This window comes from Sceloporus occidentalis, unplaced genomic scaffold (genome assembly GCF_023333645.1).
Source record: "Sceloporus occidentalis isolate IW3139 unplaced genomic scaffold, rSceOcc1.0.p SCAF_7, whole genome shotgun sequence".
Taxonomy (NCBI): Eukaryota; Metazoa; Chordata; class Lepidosauria; order Squamata; family Phrynosomatidae; genus Sceloporus; species Sceloporus occidentalis.
This window is the reverse complement of record NW_028316987.1, coordinates 97,034,577-97,044,990: the sequence shown is the minus strand read 5'-3', so window position 1 is coordinate 97,044,990 and position 10,414 is coordinate 97,034,577. Positions and strand designations below refer to the sequence as shown.

At 46.7% G+C, this 10,414-nt stretch overlaps 1 protein-coding gene across 2 annotated transcripts; it reads right to left on the bottom strand.

The window, feature by feature from the left end:
• Positions 1–242: 242 nt before the first annotated feature.
• On the bottom strand, positions 243–9,942 carry LOC149310201 (uncharacterized). 2 transcript variants are annotated; one of them, XM_089533937.1, is made up of 5 exons: positions 8,794–9,942; positions 7,696–7,764; positions 5,723–5,785; positions 4,079–4,150; positions 243–696 (listed from the first exon to the last, which is right to left on the bottom strand). In XM_089533937.1, exons 1-5 carry the CDS (start codon positions 9,037–9,039, stop codon positions 451–453), a joined length of 696 nt encoding a protein of 231 aa, XP_089390063.1. In that variant the 5' UTR covers positions 9,040–9,942; the 3' UTR covers positions 243–450. The 2 variants fall into 2 exon arrangements, with proteins under 2 accessions (XP_089390063.1, XP_089390061.1); XM_089533935.1 differs by having other exon boundaries at positions 4,067–4,150; positions 8,794–9,175.
• Between the last annotated feature and the right edge of the window lie 472 nt (positions 9,943–10,414).

Here is a 10,414-nt window from a genome sequence, read left to right as displayed (position 1 = left end):
GAGATGTGGCTATTTTCTGGAAGCCACATAGCCTGAAAACCCATAAAAAACTATTTAAACCATAAATGCATAACTGGACCAAATGCATCTGAGGAAGTAGAGTTTAGTCTACGAAAGCTCATGCTGCCAACTTCTTTCTTTAGTCAGTTCAAAGGTGCTACAAGATACTGATTCAAACCATAAGGGACAGCTGAAATTCATGACCCCCCAGAGCTGACCCTCAGGAAGCAGCTACTGTTAAGTTAGCAAGAATTGTATTCAGTTTATTTAACCATGTATTTCTCTGCAAAATCAACATGTTGACTAGATGCATAAATGACATGATGTGCACCTTTATGAAGGACCCACACCCTGAAATAGGGGATTTTTTTTGGGGGGGGGCACCTTGTTCAGTCTCTATAAGAAAGGCAATGCTTCTTAACAAGCCTCAAACAGGGGGAATCCCTGGTCCTAAGGGGTCCCTGGCCCCCGTGGCAAATACTCCTCTTCACTGGAATCCCAGCCTGACTCCGAATGGCTCTCCAGGACAGGGATGAAGGAGTTGTTGCTCGTGTGGACGGGGGGAGCGACGATCATCAGGCCGGAATAGCAGCCCCGGCACACTGGACGGGAGCTTGACCGCTGCTTCCCTCTGCGCCTCACCAGGCCAGACCTCTTCTCCTCCCTCTTGGTCCGCCTGGCATTCGGACTCTCAGCCTGCAGAGAAGGGGGACAGTCGAATGGTCAGTGAGCAAGGCCACCGTCCCACACTTACCCCTTAAAGTCCAAATTATTCCTCTGCCATCCCACTTTCTCAGTTGCTTTTCAAATGTCCTGATTTCTCTTCCCTCCTCCTGCCTTCCCCCTTTGTCCTCAGTTTGCTTCATTGCTTTGTTGTAGTTGTTGTTGTTGTTGTTGTTGTTGTTCCTTCTGGGTTTTTCTTGGCAAGGTTGATTCAGAGTGGGGTTGCCGCCATGTCTTTTACCTGAGGCTGAGAGAATGTGACTCACCCAATGCCACCCACTGGATTTCATGGCAGTCTCCTTCTTTGCAGGTCTTTAAACAGAGGCTGGATGGCCGTCTGTTGGGAATGCTTTGATTGTGAGTTCCTGCATGGCAGAAGAAGGTTGGACTGGATGGTCCTTTTTGGGGTCTCTGCCAACTCTATGATTTTATGATTCTATGGCTGAGCTGGGAGTTGAACCCTGGCCTCCAGAGTCTCAGTCCAACATTCAAATCACTATGCAGCTTAAGTCGTTTGCATTCATTTGCAGCAGGAGAGGAGCAAAGGGGAGATAATCATGCACTTGGGTTGTCTCAGGCTAAAGCAAACTGCTGCCCATCTCCTGGTTTGCCTGCTCTTTCCAATTCATAATGTTTGCTGTCTTGACCTCACACACCGATGTCCCTTGGCTGCACGTTTCCTGGTTGTCACTTGTGAAATTTTGGAGGATATGCACACATCGCTGGTGGCTGTGAACCCCACTGGGTGCCCTTGGGCAAGTCACACTCTCTCAGCCTCAGAGGAAGAGGCAATGACAAACCTCCACTTGAACAAATCTTACCAAGAAAACCCCACAAAAGGTCCACCCTGGGGTTGCCGTAAATTACAAACTGCTTGAAGGCAGACAACAACAACAACAACAACAACATAAATCAAGGGTGTGGAATTGTGTGGCCTTCCAGTTGTTGTCAGGTGCCAGCCAAGACAACCAATGGTGAGGAGGAGTGATGGGAGTTGCAGTCCAACAATGTGAGGAAGGCAACATGATTCCCGTTCCATTGGACCTCTTTGCTTAGTCTTATGCTGGGACTTAACTACAAGGGAGCCAAAAGGCGGGCATTGCCCCTTCCAAAATGAGATTTCTGAATCCCCCCCGCCCCCATATTTCTAGAGCTGCAATAACTTAAAACTTCAGTTCAGTATTTAGAAATCCAGTTTAAGCATCCCAAGAAAAGGGGAAGACAAAATCTGCAAGGCAATGGACACAGATGATAGCAGGGTTTTTAGGTGGGAATGATTTTCAATGCCTCACTCTCTGCAGGGCTAGCAATTGAACTGAAGTGAAATCTCATTGTGGGGGAGATATCTTATTTGGGTGAGAAATCTTATTTGGAGGAGATATCTTATTTGGGGGACATTTCTCATTAGCTACTCTTCTGGTTTACGTTGGGTCTGGCCCTAGGTCACTATGTGGATTCAAGCCTGTTTTTGCAGCTCTTGACCATCCTCTTTGGCAAGATAAGAGGAGTGAATTGCATCTTGAATTGCACCAAGTGAACTGCATCGAGTTGTTAATGAGGAAGAACAGACAAGTCAGGAGGGGCAGCAGCCGTTTGCTTTTGCCTGAGCCTCCTGGGAAAGGCAAGATTCTTTCCCTGCCTCTCTTCTCCCACCAATGATTTAAATGAGTACAAACGACTTATGTACTTTGAACTCTGTTTGCAACAATTAAAGTAAACTGAGGACAAAGCAGGAGGAAAGAAGAGAATACAGGACATTTTTAAAGCAGCTGGAAAAGTGGGATGGCAGAGGATTAATCTGGACTGTCCATGCCAAATTGGGACAGTTGAAGGGTATGTCTGTGTCTTTGCATTTCAGGCAGTCCACATAGTTCTTGAAGGGTCCCCAAGGTAGAAAAGTGGCCGCTGAAGTGGTCCAGCCCCATTTTGGGGTCAGAGAAGAGGGCTCCCATGGGTAGCCATTCCTTGGCCATTCCCTTCCCAACAAGCCGGCTCTTTTCAGGCACAGACTGCTTGACCAATCCTTGTCCTTGACAAAGACAAGTCCAGCCCAGCCCCAGCCTGATTCTGAGGATTTAGGGAGCGCTGCCAAGGTCTAGTAGGAACAGAGGTCATGATTAGCTTCCCAGTCGGTCAATATTTACATGGGATGCAGCTGATCTCCAAATTCCCTGCAAAGCCCTGGGGTCAGATTGTTTTGAACAACATCACTATACCAAATGGGAATGGGGAGGGTGACTGTCTCTTGTCTATTAATGAATGAGATGCCCAGTCTCCTCCTGGCCCCCTACCTGGCTGCTAGCCCAGGCCTTGCATCATCTTGCATTGCCCACTCTTGATCATCACAAAGAGAAGCAACCCATGCCAGGCCTCCTTGTTCCAGCGAATGCATCTCCAACAGGAATGAAACCCTGCCCTCCAACTGGCTTGGTTTGGCAGGAATGGCCCCAATTAATCCTTCGCCGTCCCACTTTCTCAGCTTCTTCTAAAATGCCCCAGTTTCTCTTTCCTCCCGCCATTTTCCTCCTTCATCATTGGCTTACTTCAATTCAACCATTGCGCTAATGGTTTTCACATGACGTCATGTTCAAAGTGATATTATCCCATGACTAACCCGTTATTCTCATGCAATTGCGCTCATGGTTTTCACACGACGTCGTGTTCAAAGTGATATTATCCCATGATTAATCTGTTGTTATCATGCAATTGCGCTAATGGTTTTCGCACGAAGTCGTGTTCAAAGTGATATTACCCCATGAATAACCCGTTATCATCATGCAATTGATCTAATGGGTTTCACACGACGTCATGTTCCAAGATTATCCCATGAATAACCTGTTATTATCATGCAATGCGCTAATGGTTTTCACACAATGTTGTGTTCCAAGTGATATTATCCTGTGAATAACTCCTTCCTGTTTGGCAGCGGGTGCATCTGCAGTGCAGAAATAATGCAATAATTTCATCAGAAAAATATGGCTGAAAATCAGCCCTCCATATCGACAGATTTTTTCCACAGATTTAAAATATTCCTATATATATATATTCCAAAAAGCATGCCATTATTTTGCCATCTTATATAAGGGATGTCATTTTACTATGCTACTGTATTTCATGGGTCTTGAGCATCCACAGATTTTGTTATCTGCAAGGGGCCCTGGAACCAAACCCCAGCCATGGATACCAAGGGCCCCACTCTATATAATGAAATGCAGAAAATTTGGGAAGTGTGTGGTTTTCAAAGACTTTCTCAGAGCAGAAAGAAAATGGCCAAAGCCATTCGCTGATTCTTCAAGAAGGAACCTAGTGACCCCTTATTCCACCTGCCTTCCAGGCATCCCACCTGCAAAGGTACCAGTTTGCTGGGCTCCAGAAGAGACAAAGTGGCCTCTCCGACGTTGTTGACCCTCCTTCCTGGAAGTGGCGGCTGTGGAAGGAGAGAGGAAGGTCAGGGAGAACATGGGAGACTGCTGAGTGGTGCTGCTGCCTGGACCAGGGAAGACTTTCTGCCCCAGAGGAGTCACTAAGGGCTGCAGGGGCTGAGGACCACACCATCAGATGGGTGACACCAGGCACATTGAGGGATCCTAAAGCCCATCCTTCTGAAAGAAAGGGGAGTACTCATCTTGGCATGCTAGTCCCATTTGGGGGGTGAAGCCACAGACCTTCTTCTCCGATTCCCCCATTTGCAGCCTCCCTCTCCTGATCCGTGGGGCTCCTTTCCACCATTGTCCTGCCAAGGGTCTGTTTGCTGTGGCTTCCTCTTTCCTTGAGGGTGGAGCTCTTTTGTAATTAAAACATGGTTCTTCCTCAGGGGGGCATCTGGTCTTTTGGGGGGAGGCAGTGGAGGTGGGAAGCTGGGTTCCATGGGGTGAGACCCTCCTCCTCATCTGCACCTCCATCCCAGACGGTCCATTGGGGTGGCGGATGACACTACAAATGTCTGCATTAGGTAACACCAACCCTAGTGATGCCATTGCTCTGCCCCATTAAGGTGCCATCTTCACTCCTGAGTCCCACGGTCCAGCCCTGACAGTAACCCTGATCTAGGCCAGCATCATTGCAAGAGCAAGGAGATCTCCTTAAATCCCTTCCAACTTGGTGGCACAGCACATCGTTGCAGTAACTCGGGATTTCGGTTGAATTCAGGTATCCAAACCCCCAAAATACTAGCATTGCAGTAACTTAAAAATTTCAGTTGCACATTTAGAAATAACAATTTAGGCGCTCAAAGAGAAGGGGCAGGCTAAATAAATGACCCAGGGAATGCAAACACAGCAGATATGAGTGGTGTGGATGGTCTGCAACATCTCACTCTCTGCAATGCTAGAAATTAATGGAAATTTAATGGAGTTGCTATTGAGGTGCAGTGCCTTTATATTGCCCCCCAGTTACTGCAGTGGGCCCTCCACATTTTCTGGGGTTAGGAGTGAATGTGGAAAACTGCAAATAAAACACTGTTCTTTTTTTAACCTGAGAGAACACTTCTCCAGGAATCTCCAGGTCCTCCAAAAAACTCTATGGTCAACATCTGGAGGGACCTACGAATGGCTAGAGAAGTGCTTCCCTAGTAACCGCTAGGTCTTCCAGAGCAGTTCTATGGCCAATGTCCAGCAGAGTTGCATTGGAATACCTAAAGATTCCTGGAGAGAACATATCAATCAAATCCAGAAAAGTCAATGCTGCCAATGCAGAGGGCTGACCATACATCTCTTGCTGTAGCTGTTGGATTTGGCCAGTGCATTGCTTTCCCTGGCGAGGCTCAGATCTGCCACCACATCATTCTGGGATAATTCTCATCCTTGGATCCACATTCATTCACACAACTACTAATGGGGACTGGAACATCTGCTCATCTCTTAAACATGTGTCTTTGTGGGTGCATTGGACCCAGTGGTTGAATATGATGGTGAAGGGCCACTGCTAGCCCTCCGCTTGGGGTCTCCAGAGACATTGGCTTTGCCCCACCACTTGATACCCTCCCCATCGCCAGACATACCCCTTTGCTGGGCTCTGCTCCTTGGATGGTATAAGGTCCAGGCTCAACCAATGCTTGAACAGGCTGCGGAGGAAAGAGTGGACATTGGAGAGCATGTGGTCAGTCCCAGTCCTGTGACTTTGTCCCCAAGAACCAGAGGAACCTTAGTTAAGCAATGGATATCCTCCAGGATTTCACAGATGAAAGTTGGGGCAGATATGGCCAAACAACATCAGATTGTGGTCAAGATGGCAAAAGTGATCAATGGCGGGGGGGGGGGGACACAAACGAGGGAGTTTATCACACTGGGGCTAATTTTGGCATTAAAGAGAGATTAAAGCACATTTAAAGTATCTTGCAAAGAAAGCGAAAAGGGCGAGTCATTGCGCAAATGGTTATCACACGCAATTGAGCAGATAACGTAATATCGGAAATGCATTGTTGCTGAAATCCCAAAAGTAAAAAGGTTTGCATTAATACTTCTTTGTGATCACTTTAATGACGAGTTTTGTGCAACGTCATGTGAAATGGTTTCACGTAGTTATGCAATTTTTCTAGGATATTTATGGGATAAACTCCTAATATCTTTCATGTGATAAACTCCTAGGAGAAGCTGCAGCAGTTTGCTTTTGCAAAGACTTCATGCCCTCCTCTTCATTCCTCCTTGTTGACTTAACTGAGTGCAAACCCCTTTTTCTCTTTGAATTCAGTTTGCAGCAACTGAAACCAAGAACAAAGTGGGGAAAAGAGAGAGAAAGCAGTTGAAAAAGTGGGATGGCAAAGGATCAAATGGGACTGTCCCTGTCAAAGGGATGCAGCCAGAGAATACGCGGCCCAACGACTGCAACCAACGGTTTTTCGTATTTCAAGATGAGGCCGGGGCACAGAGTTGTGATTAGCTAGCCTTGGTGGAAACCACAAAACACTCCCCATCTAGAGAATATATAGCTGTGGCTTTGGTTAAGAATAATATGTTATATTTATGAATAAATATTTAGGCTCCAGTGGGCCCTCCACAGTCACTGGGATTATTGGCACAGGAGCCCTAGGAAGGGGAAAACCATAACTAAAAAAGCACCTCTCTAGGAATCTCTGGGTCCTCCAGTCCAGCTCTATGGTCAACATCTGCCTCATGCTGGAGGAGGACCCACAGATGGCTAGACAAACATTCTCTCTAGTAATCTCTAGGTCCTCCAGTGTAAATTTATGGTCAATTTCTGGCAAAGAAATATATATATGAATGAGAGAGAAGAGATAATGGGGCAATATAAATACAAAGTTAATGCACAGCTGGTATACATTTTGAAATAGCAAAGTTAGTAAGCTTCAGTATGAATATATTTGTAGAGTTGTGGTTTTCTTTCAGCTTATTGTAATTTTGGTTAAATGGATGGAAATAAGATTAGAATAATAAGTAAGGGGCAAAGGAACAGAAAGGAAGGAAATGAAACCCAGCCAAAGAAAAATATTAAACACCGATCCGCTGAAGGAGGGAAATACTATTCTTGTAGTTTGCTGTAAGGTAATTGTATGTGTGTGTAAACATTTATAATGTTTGTGAGATACACACACACACACACACACACACACACACAGCTCACTCCCCATCTTGTTCTGCCCAGAAATGTTTGAAGAGTGGCATTTAAAAGTGAGGCAGTGAAGAAATGTCCCAAAGGATAATCTGCCCTTGGGCCTGGGGGCAAAAACTAAAAGCCCAAAGCGATGTAGAATAAACATCCCTGAAGTGGAAGTCACAGATAAGCGTCTGGTGTTTTAACCCACTTGGCCAATTAAATTATTGGGCCGGCTCCATTAATCTTGGAATCAAACACCGAATACAGTACTTGGGTTTAGAAATAATTGGGACTTAAACGTCTGGTTCTTGAAATGCACTATTTTCCCAGCCCCCCCGCAAGCCCACTCCATCTACTTGGTCTGGTTTGCTTTTGAGGCACAAGTCATTCCCCTCCAGGCCATGTTTACTCCATGCTTACTCTTCCCAGAAGCGTGTAGCATCCAATGCAGGGTTTCTGCCATCTTGGTGGTTTCTTCTGGGTTCGGTTCTGGCCCACGAAAGAGAGAGAGATTGGAGAGGTCAGTGTGTGCCCGCTCCCTTGCACAGATTTCCACAACCAGCAAACTCCTTTTCACAAATGCATGCACAACGAGGATTGCCAAGGCTTTCCAAGCGCCAAAGCATGGAGAGCGCGGCGGTGCATGGTCCATTTTGCAAGACAGGGCTGCACTTTACCCTCTGGGCCCCATTGCAGACCGGTTGCGCCCTTCTCTGGTGCTGTTTTGTTTTTCTTTTGTTTTAAAGAGTTATAAATTTTAAATTTTAATATTGCAATGTTTTTAATTGTTTCAAATACAGAAGGAAAATTAGATATCTTGGGATAAACTTAACCAAAATAAAATGAAATTCCAAGCTTCATGCTAGCAACTATTTCCCACTGTGGAAAGCCATTACAAAAAAGAAATGGGGAGATGGTCTAGCTTACATTTGTCATTTATGGGCAGAATAGCCTCCATAAAAATATTTTCCCCCTAAAATTAATATACTCTTAGATTACGTCTTATTACACAATTTCGACATCTCTATCAAAATAAGGCCACTTTAATGGGGTAGTTGGCATTTAGCCCCTTCAGCTGAGATGGGGCCCTGTGTCTGCTCCGTCCTCAGTCCAAACTCTGCAGACTTGGTTGCTTCATCTCTCTTGTCCGCACTCCTCCCATTTACAGGCTGAGCCTCCCTTATCTGGATTTCCAAAATCTGAAATACTCCCAAAATCCAAAAAGTTGCCCACATATTTGGCTGAGATAGGGACCCTCTTTGCTTCCTGAGGTTTCACTGTACACAAACTTTGTTTCATGCCCCAAATGATGAACAATATTATAGATGAAATGACCTTCAGGTTTTGTGTATATCCCAAACACAAATGAATTTTGTGCTCAGACTTGGGTCCTATCTGCAAGGTATCTCATTACGCAAATAATGCAAATACTGGTCCAAAGCATTTCGGAGAAAGGAGACCCGTCTTGCTGTCCCTTGCATCTCTTTCTTGGCATCAAACGGCTAAATGTGGTCTCACCTGCCTTGCTGACGTTGCAGCAGCGATGGCCAAAAACGCCAAGACCAGCCAAATCCTCATGGCAAGGAGAATTGCTCTGCTGCCAGATTCCAAAGCAGGGATCTGTGGCCAGATTGAAAAGCCTATGTCTCTCTTTCTGTGTCTCTGGACCTTAACTCTTCCCTTCGGTGATTTTTTTGGGATGGGGGATCTGACAAGGGAACCGCCTGCCCCCAAACCAATGGGCTGCTCAAGCAGATTAATCATTAGCAACGCTTAGAAGACAGTCGGAGGGCTGTCATTGGGGCTGTCTTTGTGGTTTGAGCGCTGGACAATCAGGATCCGAGTTCAAATTCACATTGGAAACCCATTGAGTGACTTCTGAGGAAAGCAAAGGCCCTCAGAAGAAATCTTACCAAGAAAGCCCTGTGATGGTTCACCTTACGGTCGCCAGAAATCGGAAACGGCTTCCAAGCAATAGTCTTTTAATGAACTGTCATGGGTTTTTTTAATTGTTTAATGTTTTTTAACTTTATAAATGGTTGAATTGCCTTTGTAAATAACTTTTATTGTGATGGTTTTATTGTGGTTTTTCTTACAGTCTTTAATCCATATTGTTTTTAAATATGTTGTTGGTCACCTTCAGTGTCCTTCTTGGGAGAAAAGTGGGGATATAAATGAATGAAAGAAGGAAGAAGAGGAGAAGAAAGAACAGGAAACGCTTTTGATACTTAATCTAGAGAGTGTTTGCTCCTCTGCTTGAGCCCTGTGTTAACCCTGTTTCTGGATAGACGAAACTTGTAAACCTGAAACTGTTATATTACAATATCTCCATTACTGATATTGTGAATCATATTGTTTTTGTTATTTGATTAATTTTTGGTTTTAATATAGGGTTGCCATAACCCGGTTGCAACTGGGTTTTTCCCGGTTTTGGCTGCACCTGCCTGGTCACGGCACGGGTGCAGCCAAAAACCGGGAAAAGCCCGGTTGCAGCGGGGTTGCTGGGCAACCCTGGGGCCTCGCTGCCCTCCTCCTCCTCCATCGCGCATGGTCGCGCGGAGGAAAAGGAGGGCAGCGAGGCCTGGGGCGGAGGAGGCTGCAGGGAGGCGGCGCCTCTTAGGCACAGCCGCATCAACCTCCCCGCCTCCCTGCAGCCTCCTCCCTCCTTCCTGGCCTCCACTGGGGCCAGGAATGAGGCGAGGCCGTGGCGATCGCCGCAGGCCTGCTCCCCTCCTTCCTGGTCCCAGCCGGGGCCAGGAACGAGGAGAGGCCACGGCGATCGCCGCAGGCCTCCTCCCCTCCTTCCTGGTCCCAGCGGGGGCCAGGAACGAGGAGAGGCCGCGGCGATCACCGCAGGCCTCCTCCCCTCCTTCCTGGTCCCAGCCGGGGCCAGGAACAAGGAGAGGCCCCGATCCTGGCCTCCGATCGCGGTGAGGCCCGGGGCCCAGGCGGGGAGGGAAAGTCTCCTTAAGTGGAGGCTTTCCCTCGCCGCTTGGCCTCCACTCCCCGCCTCGATTGCCAGGGAAAATGTAGGACAGAATTTTCAAATGTAGGACACATTTTTGTCCTACATTTGAAAATTTTGTCCTACATTTCCCCCGGTTTTGAGGTCCGGCGCTATGGCAACCCTATTTTAATA

Coding starts and splice junctions, on each gene's coding strand:
- LOC149310201 (XM_089533935.1), bottom strand. CDS start 9,039: ATGATTAATCTGCTTGAGCAGCCCATTGGTTTGGGGGCAGGCGGTTCC. Junction 5,786..7,695: donor GCTACACGCTTCTGGGAAGA/GTAAGCATGGAG, acceptor TTTCCTCCGCAG/CCTGTTCAAGCATTGGTTGA. Junction 697..4,066: donor GCAAACTGGTACCTTTGCAG/GTGGGATGCCTG, acceptor CCTTCTCTGCAG/GCTGAGAGTCCGAATGCCAG.